The 21,765-nt window shown below is 49.8% G+C and overlaps 1 protein-coding gene across 1 annotated transcript in view; it reads left to right on the forward strand.

Annotated features, from left to right (window-relative positions):
- The window catches only part of LOC119448476 (uncharacterized), a 51,459-nt gene that overhangs the window by 11,896 nt on the left and 17,798 nt on the right, over positions 1 to 21,765 (forward strand). The window contains exons 2-3 of the mRNA XM_049666312.1: positions 12,733 to 12,884; positions 18,677 to 18,750. Coding sequence (XP_049522269.1) covers positions 12,733 to 12,884; positions 18,677 to 18,750 — 226 coding nt within the window. The remainder of the gene's footprint in view (positions 1 to 12,732; positions 12,885 to 18,676; positions 18,751 to 21,765) is intronic.

Consider the following 21,765-nt stretch of genomic DNA (forward strand, 5'->3'; position numbering starts at 1 on the left):
AGGAAATCTGAGTATAAAATTATCATCGCGCAGCATGGGGAACCAGCGCTGGAATTTCGAGCTGACAGACAGCGCCCCTTGAGGGCATCGCACGCATTGTTCAGTCATATAAACAGAAGAAAATCCCCAGCGGCGTGCAACACCCGTGAAGAAAAAACAAAGTTTGAAGGCCGTCCTTATCCCTGCGTGGTTAATTGCCACAACTAGAAAAGCCGTAATATAGCCCTATCATTCAATTATTTATCGTGTGAACTACGGTCATGAGCGACGGCGACGTTGAATTCAGGCAGGCGTGATCGCACGCATATTCAGCTCTTCCTCCGCATAGTATCCGTCAGCATTGAATTTTATTGGAAGCGAAAATGGTCATGCTTCTAGTACAAAAATGTATACATGTTCTTAGTACAAGATCGCATACATGCAGCCGGCATATTTTCGGGGGCGCTAAGATTAATATTAGTGCCAGCCGGCATGTGAATTCCCACTGGGTTTCCAGCGGTGCATGGTGCCGTGAGACAAAATGAAAAGGCAGAAAATAAGAATGCTAAGGATACACTTTCACAGCGAACAGATACGGTGAGCACTTCGTGTTTACTGCAGAAACACATTGTATCGACGCTGCACCGGAGCGATGCCGCTACCGGCGACACAAACATTGGTTAAGCAGCTTGTATTCCAGACAAAATGATGTCCGCTAGAGTAAAGTGACGCGTATATTGTTCATATTGTTACGGGGAGGCAGACACAACCGGAAAACGTATTTACAATACATTTACAAGGCGATCAAGCGCTGAACCATATGGGCGAGAGCGCGCCAGATCAAAAACTTCTTCATCGACGCTCCTCTTGAGGAATAGTACCGTGACATGACCCCCGGCCGCTGAAGCACCGTCACAGTGCTTGCTGTGCTGTATGGACGAGCGGTGGACAACGTCTGTAGGTGGCGAGACGGAGGGAGAGGAAGACGCGAGAGGGCCAATCTCGTAAGTGAGGTCGGTTACACGCCTTAAGACACGGTAGGGGCCGGAGTACCGGGAAAGCAATTTTTCGGATAGTCCAACACGCCGAGTCGGAGTCCATAGAAGTACAAGGGCACCCGGAGTGTAGATAACGTCGCGATGACGGGTGTCATAGCGGTGCTTCTGGTGTCCTTGCGATGTAGTAAGGCGATGGCGAGCTATTTGGCGTGCCTCGTCAGCTTTGGAAATGGTATCGCGGGCGTACTCAGTGAGGAAATGGACAGCATCGGGGATGATAGTGTCAAAAGGTAACTTTGGGTCGCGGCCAAACAGAAGTTAAAAGGGTGAAAAACCAGCGGTATTCTGACGGGAAGAATTGTAGGCAAACGTAACGAAGAGCAACGCAACGTCCCAGTTTGATGGTCAGAAGAGACATACATAGGAAACATGTGAGTTAGCGTCCGGTTGAAATGTTCTGTCAAGCCGTTGGTTTGGGGTGGTAAGCCGTCGTAAATTTGTGTTTTGTCGCGCAGGAGCGAAGCAAGTCATCAATGACTCTGGAGAGAAAGTAGCGGCCACGGTCGGTGAGGAGTTGACAAGGGAATCCGTGATGTAAGATGATATCGTGGAGCAGGAAATCAGCGACGTCCGTAGCACAAGGCTGAAGGGGGCCAGCTGGAGGCATTGGTGGTTTCTTTCGGCGTTGGCACAGTTCGCAAGCAGCAACGTTGTGACGAACGGACCGGTAAAGACCGGGCCAGAAGAAGCGATGCGGCGGTCGTAGGTCCAGGAAACTCCAAAGTGACCAGCGGTTGGAGCGTCATGGAGCTGGCCGAGAATGCTCAAGGAATGACGAATGCGTAGGGATGCGTAGGAATGACGAGCAACAGCTCGTGTCCCTCCTGAAGGACGTTGTAGCGATATAATGTGCCATATTTAAGCACGAAGAGACGGATCGGCTGCTGCGAAATCCAGCTTCTGAATAAGCTCACATAAGTGGGGATCACGCAGCTGTTCATCACGGATGTGTCTCAAAGCGGATAGCGAGAGTATAGAGGCAGGCGTGTAATCGGATGCTTCAGGCGGATCCACGGGTTTGTAGGACAAAAGGTCCACGTCCCTGTGCAATAGGCCAGACTTATAATAAACTGAGTAGGTGTACTCTTGGAGCCGCAGTGCCCAGCGACCAAGACGCCCTGTGGGATCTTTAAGGGACGAAAGCTAGCAAAGTGCCTGGTGATCGGTAGTGACGGTGAAATGTCGGCCGTGGAAGTAGGGGCAGAATTTGCCCACCGCCCAAACGAGAGCGAGACACTCCCGTTTCCGTGATGGAGTACTGTTCGGCTGGAGAAAGGAGACTGCTGGCATAGGCGATAACATGGGCATGCCCACTCTGATACTGGACCAAAACAGCGCAGATTCCGTGGCCGCTGGCATCGGTGCAGAGTTCTGTTGGAGCGGAGCAGTCAAAATGAGCCAGGACAGGTGGTGTAGTGAGCGACGTGATGAGGGTAGAGAAGGCGGTAGCCTGTGCAGCTCCCCCCCCCCCCCAAAAAAAAAGCGAGACGCCTTTCTTCAGTAAATTTGTGAGAGGGTGTGCGTTTCCGCGACATTCTTGGCAAAACGACGGAAGTAGGAGCATAGGCCCAGAAAGCTACGAACTTTGTGCAAGTTGGAACGGGGAACTCTGCACGGCTTGAACTTTGTCAGGGTCGGGGCGAACACCGGTTGAGTCGACGAGATGAGTCAGCATGATAAGTTTCTGACGTCCTAAGTGGCAATTAGATGAATTAAGTTACAGGCCGGCTTTGCGAAACACAGAAAGAATAGAGGAAAGTCGGTCGAGATGCCTTTCAAATGTCGGTGAAAATACAATGACGTCATCAAGATAACACAGGCAAATAGACAATTTAAAACTATGTAAGAGAGTGCCCATCATGCGTTCGAAGGTGGCCGGGGCGTTGCATAAGCCAAAGGGCATAACCTTAAACTGATAAAGGCCGTCAGGGGTAGCAAAAGCGGTCTTCTCACGGTCCATGTCATCGACGGCTATCTGCCATTACCCTGACCGAAGGTCGATTGAATAAGAATACTTGGCGCCGTGAAGGCAATCCAGGGCGTCGTCTATGCGTGGGAGCGGCTACACGTCTTTTTTTGGTGATCTTGTTAAGATGCCGATAGTCCACGCAAAATCTCCACCTGTCTTTCTTTTTAACCAGAACTAGAGAAGCCCAAGGGCTGCAGGACGGCTCGATTATATCTTTGGCGAGCATCTTGTCCACCTCCTTTTGAATGATGTGGTGATCAGGTGGAGATACTCGGTATGGTCGTCGGCGGATCGGATGGGCATCGCCAGTGTTTATGCGGTGCTTGACAGCGCAGGTTTGACCCAGAGGACGGTCACAAAGGTTAAAGACGTCGCGATAAGAGGAGAGGAGGCCCGAGAGATCGTCAGCTTGGTGGGGCGAAAGGTCTGGAGCGATCATTTTGTTCAAGTCGGTAGGAGACAGATCTGGTGAAGCAGACTGGATATCGACGGTGCACGAGCGAGCAACATTAGGTGGAGACAAAGCCGAGATCACGTACTCGTAGGAGGGCGTTAGCATAGCGAGAGAAATGCCCTGTGGGAGCACTTGTGAGCACAGTCCGAAATTCACCACAGGAAGACAGGATTGCCTCGTAGAGTTATAAAAGTGTGAGGAATGCCAACACTGTGCGTCAAAGAACGGCAGTGATGGACGCGAGCACATAGTCACCGCCAGGTAGTGGTGGAGAGGGCGTCACAGCAACACAAGTCACGGCTTGCGGCGGCAAACGGACGTGCTCAGCAGAACAGAGGCGACTTGTGATTGGTCCGGGTTGATCAATTGCACTTGTTAGGTCAAGTTGTACCGTACCAGCGGAACAGTCTATGAGGGCGGATAAAAAGTCAAGACCGAGGATGACGTCATTGGAACAGCGGGCGAGGACGGTGAACAAAACAGAAGTTAGTCGGCTGGCAACCCTGACACGTGCGGTAGTGAGGCCAGCTACGGAAGACGTTCCACTGTCGGCCACACGTACAAGTGATGGGGCAGGGGTCATAACTTTCTTCAACTGTTGACGCAGGTGAGAGCTCATAACAGAAATATGGGCGCCGGTGTCAATCAAAGCTGTAACAGGTTGTAAACGCCGGGCGTAGTACGGGGAGGGGGGACGGCGTGGTGGAGGTGAACGAGAAGGTCGGCGTCGTGGTGAGGGCGAGCGGCTGTACTGGGCAGCGTTCCTAGTGTTCTCAGAAAATGTTTCTGGTTCATTTGGGATGGTACCTGCGGTTGACTTCGGGGTGGATAGCGGAAGCTGGAGAAGCTTGGTCCAGAAGGCGATGGCCAAGGAATTCGGCAGTACCGTGAAATGTGTCCAACACGTCAACATCGGACGCAAATTGGCTCATCGTCTGGCGTCCGCCACGCATACGGATCACGATAATTCGGAGTGGGACAATGGCATTAGAGAGGGTTGAAGCCCGCCGAAGGGTAAAGGTCAGGGCGGTTGGCAGAGATGTTTTCAAGCCCCACGTTTCCCAGTTTTTGGCGAACAACGGATTGCACAAGTCAAATGGTCGGTTAGGTATCAATGGGCTCCCCTCGCATGAAATGTGCAGGCGATGTGGCTTCGATTTCGCGGCGAACGATTCAAGTGATAGTCTCCGACGTGGAAGGCTGAGTCGTCATACGATCTTCCTCACAGGTTGATGTCGCTGCTGTGTTCGGGAGGCGGGCGAAGTGGTGGGCAATACGTCGGCTTTTATCTTCTTCAAAGCGTCGGCATTCAGCAACAATCTTGGCGACTGTCGAAGAGTTCTTAAACACGATCAGCTGAAACGCATCGTCCGCGATCCCTTTCAGCACGTGCGCGACCTTATCAGCTTCTGTCATCTTGGCGTCAACTTTTCAGCAAAGGGCCAGCACATCCTGAATGTACGTCAGGTACAACTCCGTAGACGTCTGCGCACGCGAGGCAAGTTCTTTTTTGGCGGCACGCTGGCAGCCTGCAGGTTGGCCAAACAACTCCCGAAGTTGAGTCTTACATCAGTTCCAGCTCATGATGTCCTCTTCGTTGTTATCGAACCAGGCCTTCGCAGTTCCCTTCAGATAAAATAAGACGTTCGCCAGCATCAAGGTCGGGTCCCACCTGTAATGTGCGCTGACGCATTCATAGAGGCGAATCCACTCGTTCACGTCTTCGCCATCAGTGCCAGAAAAGGTCCCAGGGTCACGGGGTGGAACCACGATGACGGCTGGCATGGCGGCCGCCGGTGACGCAGCTTCACCGCCAGTAGACATGCCGAGCATGGCGACTTGGCGGCCGCTGCGAAGCTCCTTCTTGCGTTATACCCCCAGCACTTCCACCAAGATGTTACAGGGAGGCAGACACAACAGGAAAACGTATTTACAATATATTTACAATGCGCTGAAGCGCTGAAACACATGGGCGAAAGCGCGTCAAAACAGAAACGTCTTCTTCATCGACGCTCCTCTTGAGAAATAGTACTGTGACAAAAACATCTTTAAAAAACATGTCCATCATCAAACGTTTAAACGAGACTTCCGATACAAGGCAAGGTCAGCTGCAGTGCATGGCTTTACCGACGGTGCACTGCGAACCGGCGCGGCCGTGCTCATGCTCGCATTGCATATATCACTATCTTTTCTTCGTGTGAAAATAATTGCGAGGACAGGGTAAAGCCGCAGCAACGGTAAGAAAATATTTCTGCTTGGGAGTGTCGGTGGTTCGTTCTGAAGCACCGTCAGCTACAGATTCGAAGCGAACAGTAATAGGCCTAGCGACGATATCGGTGGCGAGCGATCAGCGGCGGCGAGGCTGCCGGCGACGAACGTAGCCGCGACCACTCTGTCGCTGAATGACCACGCCGCTGTGCCGTAGGGAGATCTAGCAAAGAGATCCTCTGCGTGACAGGGAGATCTCACCGTTTTCCAGCAAGACCGCCGTCGGCCGGCGGTCCGCGAACTGCTAATGGCGTGCGGCAAGTTGCCGTGTCGCTAATGTGGACGCGCCTTCAATTCCGGCGCCGTGAACACCATAAGTGGCTCGAAGGAAATCAACGTCACCCTGCTTACGAAAGAACTGCCTCTTTTCCGTATGGAATATGCAGAAATAGAACATGGTAAACGGTTACTTGAATTCCGACGGCGTTGATAGCTTCTTCACTCGATCGTAAATTGTATTTTGCTGAAACCCTGAACCGTCGTTGTCAGGTATCGTTTTCTCAATCTAGAAAACAATTTATACTGTATGCAATCCTCGCCCTCCTCGAGTTATTTTGCATCAAAAGCTCTTACAGTGAGCCGACGCTCTCGAAACCGTACCGCAACACGATGGGCGGTGTACATTTTCAGCTGCTGGTGCATGCATGGATCTCATGCAGTTTTTTGCGCAACACACTTATAGGGCGTTTTTCACAAAAAAAATTCGTCCTCGATGATCGGAGCCTCTTTACTGCTTTCAATATCCACGCTAGAAACGACAAAGAAAAACAGGCCAAACTCGTAAGGTTACAGTTTCGTGAAACGTAAAACAACGTGTTCCTTGTAGCCCCGCGTTTGTTTGGGCGGCAAAGTTGCGGCACTTTCTCACTTACAGTGCTGTGGGCCGTTTTTCACGAGCGCCCTCTGGCCAGCGCTGGCTTCCCAAAGCGGATGTGAGGTGGAGAGGAGGAGTGAGGCATGTGCACGGCGTAAGAACATTTAGGTGTTGACACTGCGCGCGCGCGAGCGTCCAGATTATGTTCGCCAGCGCGCGGCCGCACCGAGTAGCTCTGCTGCGAGCCGATAGATGACGCCGCGGTCAGTGGTCCCAGCTTAGCAGTGCCGGCGGCTTGACATTGCTCTGCTACCGCTAAATTTTCGTTCATAGTGGAGTGAGTAAAACTCAAATCTCGAAGGAAATTTGTTATTTCGGATTAAAGGATAAGTGTACCAGGCTTAATGCTTCGGTAACATGAAGTTTCCTTGTGCAGGGCGTGAATGACGTGAACACGGATCGATCGGCCAGCACGCAAAGCCCACTCAAGTTACGCTCGCGCGCACACTTTGTTTCGTCCGGTCTAGCCGTTCATCCAAGCATAACAAATAAAAGCGTTAGCCCACGTGCTACCCTTGAATCAGAAGAAAATAGTGACTGCACGGGAAATTTTGGATTTCATGCTTATCGCTGCTTCCATTCACACTCGGAAAACCGTTCAAGCATCGTTGCACGAATTCAGTGCGGCCGCGATATAAATTAAGAAATGAAACGGCGCAAGCTTGCGATATGCAACGCACTAGAGGAAAGTGGCTGTTCATGGCTAGAACTTAAGATGAGAGTGCACATCAGCTATGTAAAAACTCTTTCAAATGGGAATTTATTAGGCGGGACGAAGGCAGGCGTCTTATCTTGAATTAACGCATCACTAATACAGTTTACTGATGAAAACCAGAGCAAATGCCTTTTTTATTTGAATTCCACTTAACATAGACCGTGTATACTATATTCATTTGGCTTTCGTTCATTGAGGACTGAGTGGCTCTTGCATGATGTAAAAAAAAAGAGGGGACTTTCTTTTTTCTTAAACTGCATATGAGAATATGCCAATGTAAGCGTGTTTTACAATGCATGCTACAGCCTGTCCACACGTGCACTTACACCCACCCCACAATAATCCCATAGACATTTTATTTATTTTTTTTGCAAAGGCACAATATGAAAAAAAAATTGTGCATGATGAAGCTCGATAATTTTAATAGGGGTTAATCATCCCAGATGCTTATGCTTTCATACACTCCCACAATGGAAAAATGTTGAATAAAAACATGCAAGCGTGTAATATACACCGCAGGCGCATTGTAAAAGAAAATCAGTAGCCAGGATGGAACAGATTTGAAAATCAGCCACACATCTGCACAGAAAGCAGCAATATTATACACGGTGCACAAGAATTAAAAAATATGCAATGTCACGTAGCTGGACAGAAACATAGTAATGTTGTTGCCGTCCCTTGGAGATACTCAGATTATTTTTTACATTCAGCCTAATTACATAAGTAGTCTTAATCAATCAACTTCTCAAATATTATAGTTAGAATAAAAGTGTCAATGAGAAAATTGTTGATCAACATGAAAGACTCCCGATACAGCTTTCTATTGCTCAATACGCGCTACGTAGAAGTGTTTTTCCGAGCGTGAAACAAGCCCAGGAATACACGCAAAGTGCCTCGAGCGGCCAGTTGCGCGACAATTTTGCGTGTACGTATTCGCGGGTTTCTTTCACGCTCGGAAAACACTTTTGTGTATCACGTATTGAGCAACAGAAAGCTGTATCGGGAGTTTTCCATGTTGCTGTACAATTCTCTCATTCACACTTTTTATCCAATTATAGCATAGAAAAGTTGATTAATCAATTATGAAAATAGTTATGTAATTAGGCGGAATATAAAGAATAATCTGAGTATCTCCAAGCTACGGAAGACAACTTTACCTTGGTTCTGTCCAGCTACGTGACATTTGCATATTTTAATATCTTGGTGCATGATAGTTAAGCCACCCAGTAAGTATCGTGTACATGCAGCAAAATTTGCACAAACTGCTGTTGCACGCAGAAGGTTCTCTCTTCCGCAGCGGCTTTCGAGGTTTATTTGACCGTATGAGGTTATTTGGACAGTTTGGAAATAAGTTGGAAACCCTTTTTATCGAGCTCCGCGTAATGTGGCTTGTTTTTGGGTCCCTCTGAACATTAAAAACAACCTAAATGAAAATGAGGGTAGCCCGCACCACTAGCGTATCGCAGGCTGAAACCAATCAGACAAAAATGAATAAGGGTACAACCCAAAAAGTAATTTAAGGAAAAGCCAATTGAGAAAAAAAACCATCAAAGAATGCCGAGGGAATGCCGAGTGACTGCCATGGCGTGGCATGTCGCGTCTCAGCTTTTTATTTTAAACGCACGCGTATTTCACAGACATACATACAATTAGAGAGACAATAGAGTAAGAAAAGGGGGAAAATAAATATAGAACTAGATAGAGAAATCAATAACACAGATCGAAAAGCAAGGAAGAGAAGAAGAAAGAAAGAAAGAAAAAAGGAGGAAAAGAAAAAAAATTACAGCAAACACCAGCAGGAAAAGTCCAGACACCACGGTTGGCGTGCATGATGAAGGCTTCCATGAGGCATCAGCAGTACTGCCAGTCCGGGCCCGTGGCACCGAGCAGGACCCAATGGCTCCATGGACGGAAGGCCTGGAAGGCTAACCCAGGGGTGACCTTTTGGCTCAAAGAAGCAATCATGAGCGAAAAAGGGGTGAGAGAGAGTGATGATGATGGTATGTACCAGACATTCCGTCCCAACTGTCCCCGGAGGCAAGCTCCACCTTTGTTGGCATAACAAAGGACAGCAGGTAACGAAAGCTGAGAGTGAGTACAAAAAAAGGGGGGGGGAGGAGGGCACTCGCTTGAACATGGTCAGGTTACGCAGTTGGCGGGAATGTGAATGAGGCTATGAGGTGGTACAATTGAATGAGTAAAGCTCTCGTCCGCCTATTATTGAGTAAAGCATTATAATGATTAGGTGTTATTCTCGTTTGAGAGTTGTCCTTTAAAGTCGGGCGAGATGATTAGTGAGAGGACATTCATTAAAAAAGTGTTTCGCGTCGGTGCATGGCATCCCACACGCACAATTGCTATGAGGGGAGAGGTTAAATCGGAAATAGTAAAAAGGAATCCTGCCATGTGCGGTAATGAAGTGTGCAAGTGGTAATATGGCGTCGATATCGTATCCTCTGAAAAATTATTGGCGCAGACATGGTCGGTAGGCAGTAGAGTTCGGTCTGCCCTCAGATTTGCACGCCGCCACTGCTCTTGACGACCGCTTTCGGACGGCGCTTTGAATAAAGGAACATGCTCCGCACATGTCCGGTATCCAGAATTGCAGTTCGAAACGAAGCACTTTCTAGCCATTTCAAACACCCCTCAGAAGGCCGTTGCCACCTTTGTCGAGGGCCCGTGGCGACAATACCCAAGCACAAGCTCATGAACTGCACGCGAACCAAAAGCGTGCCTTCGAAACAGCACGGCCGCACATGCAAGCAGGAAGACGCAGCAGCGGCAGCACGCGCCTTGCCGCCGAGGCTGGGACCGCATTCCGCAGCGCCCTCTACGACGGCGCCGACCGAGCTGTAACCGAGCCGAACATAATCTGGACGCGAGCGGGCGGCGCTTTCGCGCGCGTTGTGGGGAGAGTATCACTACAGTGTACTAGAAGGGGCAGTGCAGCGCGCGGAGCCAGCGACCCATAGGGCGCCTGACGCCGCCGGTGGCGAAAGAAGCGGCGGCGCTGCAATCGCCCACTCTTGAATGCGGTTGCTTGCTTCGTGGCTTGGAAGCGCTTGCTATGGCGCTTGTTGGGTGCTGTTTCTCCCGCTTTTCTCTGAATGTGTGGTGCTAAAGCGCGCGAATGGCCCCTAAGCAAGGCTTAAACCATTGTTTCGCCACTGGATGCAGCGCAGGGTACTCGCGAAGCAAAGAAACGGCGAAGTTTTCACTGTTTAAAGCGTCCGCAGACTCGGAGCGAAGAAGCGTTTGGGAACGTAATTTGCACAGATGCGATAAGAGGCTTACACATGATTCCGCAGTGTGTGAGCTACATTTTGAGCAGTGCTTCATCGTTAGAGGTTCTTTATTCTATGGCTAGAGACTATGTGCATTGGTTGAATGCCACGGAGATACGGATTCCGCGGGAGACGCCTACGATCTCTCGGGCGCTGTTCCCACCATTCCAGATTTAAGCAAGCGCTTGCCTCCAAAGAGAAACGTGAGAAAGAGGAGGTCCGAAGATGTGTTTACCAACTGCTTCAGTGGGGGCAAATTTCACAGTGAATATATCATGGATGTTTTGCACATGATACATCATGCTTCCCCCTTGCAGGTCATTTGGAAAAGTTCATTTGGATGGGACTCAATTGCGATCCAAACTGCCTGTATTATCGAGAGCGTTATTCAAGCGGCGAGGATAGACGCGCTATAGTCATTTCAGAGACCGCTTTTGTTTCTGTGGCAAAAAAATAATAAAAAGCAGTACGCATTGTATTTTCTGATCATAAGCAGACAATACTGACTAAATAAACTACGTGCTTACGGGCAAAAATCTGAACAATGTTTCCAGCGCGCGCCAAGCATATACGAGCGTCGCAGTGGATGCGGGTGTGTCGTCTGCTTCTCTTTGAGAGTGGTCGATCGCAGCGCCGCCGCTACTGACGCCGCTGCCGGAGCCACGCGGAGAGTGCCGCCCGCTGCACAGCCCCTTCTAGTACACTGTAGTATCACCACCTCTCTTAATCTTACGTGGGTATGTGGTAGTGGGCCGCGTAGAGCTGCTGGCGACGCCGATCGCGTTTCCCCGCGTTCGCGCCGAACGCGCAAGGTGTCCGTCACTGCAGCCGATGCCTATGGCGGCGGCTCGGCAAGTTGAGGGAAGCCGAGAGTTCGCGTAAGCGAAGAAATGAAGACCCGGAGGCTTGTGAACGTGGCCGGTTGAATTCATCGCGATACTACGCAGAACATCGCGAATAAATCCTGAGCGCCAGGAAACTAAGTGTGTGGTTTGCCATTACATTACTAGGCTTTCCCCAGATCCGCTGGTCTCTGGTGTATGCGGTAGCAGAGCCACGCATAATTTTTTTTTGGCATCCAACTACTGCAGACGTCTTTAATCCACCACTCCACATTTTGCAGCATGATTGGAGCACAGTACGTGAGCGAAAATCCAGTTGCATTTCCGACAGCTGATCGCACGTAAACAGGGCAGTAGCGGTAACGGTTTCCTATTCATGCGCTTTCGCTCAGGCAACGTATGGTGCGCCGCCGAAAGCGCTATCTCGTTTCTCGAGAACAAACTGCTCCCGAAAATGGCCAATATCTACTGGATGATTGGATTCCGCCTGTCGCTTGCGCTGAAGCGCACGCACAGAAGGCCCAGCCGGCGCGACATCCACGGCGAGACAGCGACCAAGCGCCGGCGAAGCAGCCGTTAAACCCTCGCCTAGTCACGTGGTACCACAGCGGCGAGGCTCCGAGAGATCGCAGCTGCGACGTCTCTCCGCAGCGGGTCACCTGGCGTGACGTCACACCTGCCACACTTGCGCTCTGGTGGCTCGCGCTCCTGCGGCTCAGTCATTGCGACCTGACGAATGACCTTGCGAGACGTGGCGTAGCAGAGCTTTCGCTCTAAAAACAAACAAAATCTACGGTGAAGGCGAGTGTGAAGCATGACGTCCGGCGAGCCCGGATGACACCAGCTGCCTCGTGCGCAAGTGTCTGAAGCGCTCGCTCTGCTTGGTCTCATCAGACCGCAGCGAGCGGCATGGCGCGATTTTCCTTTGCACGCGAATGCTGCCGTGTGTCAGCGCGGTGTGTCGCCGGCGGCGCGCCGCGTTCCTAGGTTGACCCTCACCGTCCCTCGGCGTAACCGCGCGAACGCGCTCGTGCCACTGCTCACGCGTTTGTCCTCGTCTTCTTCCACAGCAGTATCCGATGCCGCTCATGATGCCAGCGTTCCCATACTGCCCCTCGCGCTCGCGCCTTCGTCGCTATCTTCTTTCACAGACCGACTCCGATGCCGCTTATCATTCCCTTTTGTCACTTGTCAACAATATGAACACTGAACATAGTGTTACTGTTCATATTGTTGCGCACAGGAAATCATGGTCACTTTAACTAAACTCTTCAACCTTTTTCCTACAGGCTTTGAATACCACCCAAAGGAGTTACATGAAATACCGTAGTTATGTAATGTATACTGAAGGGAAACCTCACAAATGCTTGTACACAAAGAAAGAGAACTTGTCTACTGACGAATACTGGTTTTTGCAGGATTTTATAGCTGGAGATATGGGGTAAGTGCTCAAAAAGCACGTCTTCCATGCAAAGATGCAAGAATTTGTTAAGACGCATCGCAGCACGAGAAATTTAGTGGCTTCTAGTGCAAGAAACACCAAACACCTATGACATTCCGTGCGAAGGTAGAATAAGAAAGCAGTCACTTCATGTCATTTAACTGGTTTGTGTCTAGGAGGTACTAAAGGCCCATAGGGCATTACATAGGGGTGCTACAATAAATCAATAATAGTTATAGCACACGCATTCAAACATGTAATGCATGTTCTGACGTTGCTCAGCGTTGCCTCCCGGACCAGGTACAGACGTACGAGTCATCCTGAAAGCGCCGCTCACCATAACACTGCAAAATACAGTAGAAAAACAAACGCCGTTCTCCAGCGATCATCTGTCTTGGAAAGCAAGCAGCAGCAAGAACTGTGCTCCATTATAGAGCTAGGAGATCGCTGCCTATGTTACCTACGTTACCGGAGTACTTTCAGATACACCCCATATCCCGAAGCCGGAAGAGCGACCTCGGTCCGCACTGGTCCGCACGGATCAGGTTACCCATCAGGACACAAGTGAACGCATAATTTCACCGAATAGAGGACGGAAAGAGAATGTGTCAGCAGTTGTAGGAAAGGAAGACAAGCAACAAAGAGAACTGTCAGTTCCATGGATTAACCCATTGGACATCAGCCCGAACGAGCTGCCGAAATTACAGAGCACCGATCCCACGCTAGTGTGGGGAAAGGACACAATATTTTTTTATATATTTTTTACGTGTACTCCGAGACATGTGGACTCAGTAGAAGTGCCTACCGAAGTGAAGAAGACGAGCTGAGGGCAGGTGGCACGGGAGCTGGGAGAAAAAAGAACAAAAAACGAAGAAAAAGAAGTGCTACGTGGCGAACGTGCGGAGGAGCTCGAGCGGCGAAGCCACGGTGGCAGCAGATCGGGTGCGACGCTCGGGAAGAAGAGCTCGGGCCGTGGTTCCTGCTGCGGCCGAGTGACCAAGGCGTGCCTACCCGGGCCAGATGCGGAGGCCTGTTCCGGGACCAAGGACGAGGCCTGCTGAGCGGCTCCTGCCAGGGCGCAGTTGCTGAGGGCGGTTCTTGGTCGAGACCTACCGAGGTGCTGTCCGCGTGGGCCGACCCTGGGTCGCGGTCCTCGTGAGTTGCGGCCGGCCAACGCAGTATTGTCCTCAACATAGCCAGGCGCCGCACACGGTAGCGCAGCCGTGTGCCGGCGACGGTTCCAGCAGCAGCAACCGTGCCACCTCTGCCTCGGCTCGCCTCGGCGACCGTACCGCGGCAACGACAAGCGAGTCGATCGTCACGACCGAAACCGTGAGATGGTTTTTCGGAACTCTTGACGCGCCGAACGGTGGTGTAGGACAGAGCGTCGCGTACATCAGTGTGCGCGTGAAACTCCTCTGTGACTTTGTTTTGTTTTCTTTTCATTTCTTTTCCTTGCCTATCGCGTGTTTGAAAGAGAAACATTTTTTTTTTTTGCCTACTAGCGTCTCTTGTGCGTTTTTCTCGTCTTAAGACACGCAAACAAGTGACGAACGTCCATAATCATCACAACTTGTCTGGCGTATGCAAACTTTCCTTGGAACGCACGCTTCATCGTTCGATTATAACTTTATCAAACAGCTCTTTCTGCAGTGGCTACCGCCAGCTGTGCAGGTGATGCGGATGCCTCTTTCTCACCTACGCTTCCCCGCATATGCCGACCTCCTCGACAGATGTGCGAGGTCACAACGGCGCTGGCCTGAATTTCCCCTGCGACCAGAGCCCTGGCTTGCAAGAGCCCGGGCTGGACCGGGTAAAGGCTGGAACACACTGGCGGCATGCTTCCCGCAACGACATGCGGCACGTTGGGGCATCCAATAGCCTCCTTGCTGGCTATTGGATGCCCCAACTGGCCACACCTATCTCCATTTCGGCGGCGCGATTAAAACATGACAGGAATTGAGCTTTCGAGCGGTCACGAGCGAATCTTGCATTTGCGAGTTAGCGCGCGGTGTTTGCTGTCTCTGCCCTGTTTTCGTTATCGGCTCTCCCTAGGGTGCCTCGATGCCCTCCCCGCCTGAGCAACGCGGAAGGGTTAGATCAAGACACCCTCGGTCTCCAAACACCAAGAGCGCGTTGTTTTGACGACGTCCGCGCAAGAACGGGTTCGTATTTTGCTTCGGTGTATCTGTAACAATACTGATAACTTGCCGTTTTACGGTGTTATATTGGGCGTATTCGCTGAAGAGAGGAGGCCGGAGTCAATGTGGTACCCACGCCAAACGACATTCCACCGAGTCAACGTGGACACAGATTCATGCCGAGTTCACATGAATGCGACAGTAGGGCATCTCATTTACAAGCGCCTTTGGGAAAGGCGATTTGACGCCGTTTACATGTCGTTTACATGACGCCGTTTACATTAGACAGTTTTAGTTTAGCGTAGTTACCGGAATAGCGGGCGTACCGGAATAGCGGGATCGAAGTGCGCATGCGCAGAACGCTAACCGACCCATACCGTTTACCGTGCGCACGCTATTTCTCAGAGTTAACGTTACCGTGTTAGCGTGGTGTACGTAGTGTACGTAAAACATGGCGGCGGTCCCGGTCGCCCGCTTCGAACTGAATTTGGCGTTGTTTTTGTAGAATTCACTTCGTTCGTAGCAAATGACTGCGTAAACGGCTTTTGCTTAGTCTCATGCCACTTCGCCGAGAGAGTGTTATGGCTAATCTTGAGGAATTTTCGAGATCGCTTCTCGTTTCGAACGCGCCTAAGCCTAACGAGAGAAATTTTTTCTGAGATGCGAGCGCCATCTGTCTCTAAAGTCGGGAGATAGGCGCGACGACGGCATATGGCCTCTGAGATGGGAACATTTCGGAGGCTATGGTAGACAGCTTGTACTGCTTGTCTGTTTCGTTGCAGATCGACGGACATGTGAAGTAAAAATACAACGCGCTCCTGGCTTCCATTGCGCTGCCTATCGCACTTACCGGACGCACACACACATAGAATTAGGTGCCCTGTGTATGCGAAATTCAAAGCGTAATGGAATAGCGTCCCGCACGTAAACTACGCTATCACGCTATACTAAAACTCTCTTTCTGCAAAGTTCGTTTGCGGAACGGTAACGCTATTTCCCGTAACCCCGCTATTACGCTAACGCTAAACTAAAACTGTCTATTAACTCTCCCGAGAACGTAGTGCCGCGTGCATGAGTCGACTCCCGCTTGTAAATCTACGATTGTCTCGCGCATTAATGCGATGCGCCTTCCTGGCGCATTACCACTGTTTACATGAATGCGATGCGCTAGAAATGCGATGCGATGCGCCAGTTTCGCATTCATATAAACGCGGCTAATCACGGAAAATTATCGGCGTGAGAACCACAGGACGGAGGTTATCCGATAACTTCAACGAAAGCCGCCAGGACTTCGAGAAGCTTTGCCTGCTAGAGAACTTGGGCCATTGACTTCTCCCCGGTCGTCAGTGAGACACTGGGTCTGGTATGCTTGCTTCCTTCTTTCCAGAATCAGCTTGGGGGCCGCGCATGGGCTTTGTGCCAACCTTCTCCACCTCGGAGACTGTGTGCTGAGCCGATACGAACAACCGGACTGGTTGATTGGAACATTACCCGTTTCCCTAGCAAGTGATCTAGGGAATACGGAGGGTTTTAAGAGACATCCACAGTGTGTGTGGTGGTATCTCCCAGAAAGATATGATGTGCTCTGACATGTAGCTCATGCTACAATGTACTGCGCTCCGGACAGTACGATCATGCCTTTTTCTCTGGACAAGTTTGCCCTACCAATGTAAATAAAGACCTGTTCTTTTCCACCAACCTGCCAACCTCGTACTCATCAAAAAGTTAGCAAATCTCGCCGTGAAAGTTCGGACGACGGCGTGGGGCCGCTTAGAGTTCATATGACGCCCCGGTAGCGTAGGCCAGCTACCCGTTTCGAAACGCACCGGTGGCGTAGGCTAGAAAGCTACCCTCGGTGTGACGCCAGAAGCCAAGACAACGACTCCCGAATCCTACAACGCGAAAGCTACCGAGAACCAGCAGCCTGTGGGCGGCAAGCGGCCAGGCTCCGCGGTGCTGCAGTGGTAATACCGTAAAGCGTGTTTTGGCCAGCCTGGGCCAGGTACAGGCGCGTTCACTGATGGGCCTAGGTCGGACCTTCAAGCATACGCGGGCTTTCGGCGTGTATCCAATGTATTACGTGCAATGGTAAGGTAAGAAGTTGCAAATGGTGGTTGATTACTTTAACAAATAAAATTTGAAAAAGAAAGGGTTGATGTTCCAGCTTGTTTCTACAAGACCTACTTTGCGCAAAAGTAAAACAAACTTTAGATAAAAACTAATTGATATGGTCTGACTGTTACCAATATTCCGTCTAAATTATGTTACCACTCTGGGTACGATTATTTCATTGCAACCGCGCTATTTCACCACTTTTAACAGCGGAGCTGTTTAAGCCGGGCGTATTGTGTTTACTGATTTAAAAAAAAAAAAAACTCGCCGAGCGAGAGTCACCTGGGTTGCCTAGTAACCCCCTCGCAGAGCGGCATGTGCTTCACCTCCTCTCTGTGCTGTGCACATGTTGCCTTGACATGGGACTTTAAGGAGAGGGAAGGAGAGCATGCGCGCGGGACGCGCTATGCTCGGGAGAGAGAAAGAAATTGTAGCAGGACCAACGAGCCAACGCGCAGAGCTGCTGCCGACGCCGTTCGCGTTTCCACGCGTTCGCGCCGAACGCGCGCGTTGTCCGTGACTGCAGCAGGCGCCTCTGGCGGCGGCTCGGCAGGTTTAGATCAGCCACGCCCCGACAAGTCTGCAGGCGCAGCTTGTCCGTGACGTCACCGGGGAGATAAAGTTCGGAGCCGCCGCGATGGCGGCAGAACTCTCGTTGACTCTGTGGCCAGTACATGTGTCGGTGAAACGTTATCGTGCTGAGAAGAAACACATTTCAATAGTCTGTTTTCATAATCTTAAGTATTGTTGAGGCGTATTGTTGTTTTTTTTTCCTCAGACTTACTTATCTGTTCCTTCGGAGCTTTATAGTTAGCCAGTGTAGTAAATAAGAGCAGGTAATAATTTTTCTGAATTTTACCGCTATTTAAAGTTGAAATCATTTACTGATTTCAATTTATCGTATATGTTCTGTCTAATATGTTGCACATCTTACGCTTCGCTTCTTCTAAGTTCTGGAACAAATCAGCTGCCTATCTTGCCATACCGAAACAGCCGTCTAGACTATATTTAGCAATAGTCCTGGCGCAATGAAACACAAATCGGAAAAGTGCGTAAACTAACCACTCGATTACAAGACGTCAAATAAAACTAGGAGGACCTCCAAGTTTTGGAGTTGTTTCCCAATTGAGACACACCATGGGCCGTATTAAAGTGAGCACCAAGACGGAGTGCTACTATGACTCGCTAAATCACTACGTTCACAAGAAAGGCTTCTTAAGTAGCCACAAAGGTACCAGTTTTAAGATAAAGGTGGCGTTGGTCGCAACGTGAGATCTGATCGAGTTTTCAGAGCGGATGTGTAAAAAAGTATGAGCGCAGTATCCGAACGTTTTAACTGCTGCCCATTTTACCAGTGGTTTTTGCACGCTGTGTTCGTGGATCACGTGAAAATAGGCAGCCCATTGTGAATTGCTCATAAAATTTAGAACATGTACACCCATCCAACAGTATGATGGTGGTGGAATTATAAAATTACATCGAAATATCTACAAAGTTGTATGTTGATTTGTTTGATCATGCTTGTTCTTAACTTTACAGATATCAGCATCGCCTCCATGCTAAGCTGGGTGATGATGGTCATGATCCTTATATGACAGTTGACAACATACCAGGTATTAAATTGTAAAGATTGCCTTTTGCTGCGAGTGCAGTCCACAGGCACATGTCCGAGTGATAAAAGTGAGAACGCCCGTTCTTCAAGCTGACATTGAATAACAGCTTTACGCCACACGCCTATGCAATCATACCCCAGTTCATTGGAAGTCAGGTATGCTGAGTCCTAATGCCATAGTGCCAGCGGCATGAAACTGTCGGCGGTAGGGAAGCCGCGTTTAGTGAAGCCTACTTTAAGCGAATGAGGGTTGTAGACGGTATGTTCGGTAGCGCCCAGCAGGACAAAACTGGCTGCGCTTAAGAGCTTCTGTTGATTGGGGCTTTTTTCTTTTGTGACGTCCGAATGTGTACACGCTGTGAGCGTGGTGGTGCTTTGGGTGTTGTGTGTGTTGATGCGAAAGCATCAAATGGCCATTTGAGCGTAAAAGCCGGCGTCTGCCGTCTGTATAAGCGAAAAACGACACCTAAATTTCCATTGGCTAGGACGCCACGTCATGAGTGTTCCTCGACGGAGCAGAGCGGCAAAAGGGAACACTGGCTGAAGCGTCAGCACACCAGGTGTTGCGTTAGGGGAGAGGGCACCACCGCGACGCCACGTCACCCTTGCTCTGCAAGCCTGTGTTATCCACGCGTTCCTTGTCCACGCAAGCTATCGCCTGTGTTCTAAATGCGCCTCGTGAATCGCTATAAAGAACTTAATGTATAAAAAAACACAAATTCCAAAGGAAGAACTTTGGTGGTAGTGAGTTCCAAATCTACGACCCCACGCTCAGATGCCGAGTGTCTTATCCAGATGGATGAATGCATGGATGCTCGGAGCGTCCCCTTTGTGGGTTTCGCCACCAATCTCGTTGTTATATTCAGCTCGTTGCACCATGCTCGTTGCCTAATCAAAACCTGTCATCAAAAATAAACGAAGAATTTCCATCACCAAACTTTTTGAACCCCTATTGTGAACTTTGTTTTTTTTCCGTTGTTTGTAGTTTTCCTATTTTAACAGTGAAGCTGTTTAAGTCAGCCGTAATTTGTCGTTCGTATCAAGAAACTATCATCATTTACAATGAAGAAAGAAATAAAAGAAAGTTTCATGCGGAGGCGGGATTCAAACCCACGGCACACCCACTGTCCGAAGGCAAGCGTCGTAACCACTACTCTGTACAGCCACTTTTTTTTTCTTTATTTCCGGACATACGGCAAACACAATAATACAAACTACTGTGTCAGCTGAAAATATTTCCTTTCCCACCGCTGATGTTTACCTTGCGGTGCCACACGCGTGGGGTGCCGCCGAGATAAAAGATGACATTGGCGAGCATAATCGTTGGGTCCCACCTGTTATTAGCACTGGCGTATTCATAGAGCTTGATCCATTCGTCAACGTCCTGTCCCTCCACACCAGAGAACACACCCGGGTCGCGATGTTGGGCAACCCTGACGATTGGTAGTCGGACGAGCCGAAGCCGTTGCAGAGGCGGTCTTCTCACCGAGAGGCATGGTGACAAGCTGGATGTACCGACCACTTCGGAGTTCCGTGGCGACGACGGGGATCGATAACCTCTACCAGAATGTTGCGTGTGGAAAGACACAGAGAAAAGAGGTTATTTACACGCTATTTACAATGAAGCCAGACAGCCAGGCCGACACTCGCTCGCGCCAAAAGCACAGACACACTTCATCGTTTTTCTCGTGGTGGCTCGTCTCTTGAGCATCTCTCGATGATATCATAATAATATTACATTACTTCACTGTAATTTAGAAAAATTACGATTGCATTAATTTCGCCCGATAAGATTAATTCCGACTAATAAGGGTCACCGATTGCAACAGGTCATTGCAACACTTGACGCACGTTGCATCATCCTGAGTGCAAGATGAGTGACTGGAAATAATTCTTACGCATTATTTGACAATTCCCAATGGGGAGTTTCTGTAGTAATATTTATAGAGGTGTTATTTTTTTAATATTTGACAGCACGCCGTAAGCATGGCAGGTGTGCCACCCGTCTCAATTTACTTAATGAACTCGTAACAAAACTTTTTATCAGAAGCACCAAGTGCTGAAGGGTGAAAAGCGATGCAGTCAACGAAGATTTTCCTGAGGCTAGTCAGTGTGGCACATGTAGTGCGCGTTAACGTCTACTCCTATTTTCACGTTAGGTCATTTTGTCACTGAACACAACTTAGCCGTCCGGTCATTAGAACGGGGCGGTTGCATTTCTATAGCAGCGAAGTTGTGCGCATATACAGTTTGTGATTCTACAAAATTGTGTTGGATGAGCACGTAGAACACACAAAGCCAATGAAGACATCGAGAGAGGCCAGACATGCAAGGAAAGGGAGCGTCAAAAACAGTGTACAAAAGGTCAATGCTGTAGTAGCGCCTCAGCTCCTCTGACTTTCAACGTGTTATAAACACAGTCACGAAAAAAGCAGGTATTCTGCGAGAACTAGCTTCTAAAAATTAAATGAAATTATAGGGTTTTACGTGCCGAAACCACGATCTGATTATGAGGCACGCCGTAGCGGGGGGACTCTGGAATAATTTGAACCGTCTGGGGTTCTTTCATGTGCACCTAGGTCTTAGTACACGGGTGTTTTCGCATTTCGCCCCCATATAAATGTGGTCGCCATGCCCGCGATTCGATCCCACGACCTCGTCCTTAACAGCTCAGCACCATAGCCACTAAGCAACCATGGCGAGTAGCACTATCTTCCATAGTCATCTGAGCAGCTTGTTCTGCAATCGTCGATAACATCGAGCGATTTACGTATGTTGATACGAGTTTCCGTCGGGCACGCTGCACTGTGATTAAGCGAATTTACGACGTCAGCATTGAGGCGAAGTTACGCGCGCCGTCGCAGTAGCAGACGACACACCCCATCTTTGCTTTCAACGCGCATATGCAAGCTGTTCGTCTAGCGGCCGCATGTGGCGCTCGCCGGAGCGCGGCAGCGCACGCGCGTTTCCCCTACGAGTGGACGACCCTGTACACCTGTTGATTCTGCTGTCTGGA

This window comes from Dermacentor silvarum, chromosome 4 (genome assembly GCF_013339745.2).
Source record: "Dermacentor silvarum isolate Dsil-2018 chromosome 4, BIME_Dsil_1.4, whole genome shotgun sequence".
NCBI lineage: Eukaryota > Metazoa > Arthropoda > Arachnida > Ixodida > Ixodidae > Dermacentor > Dermacentor silvarum.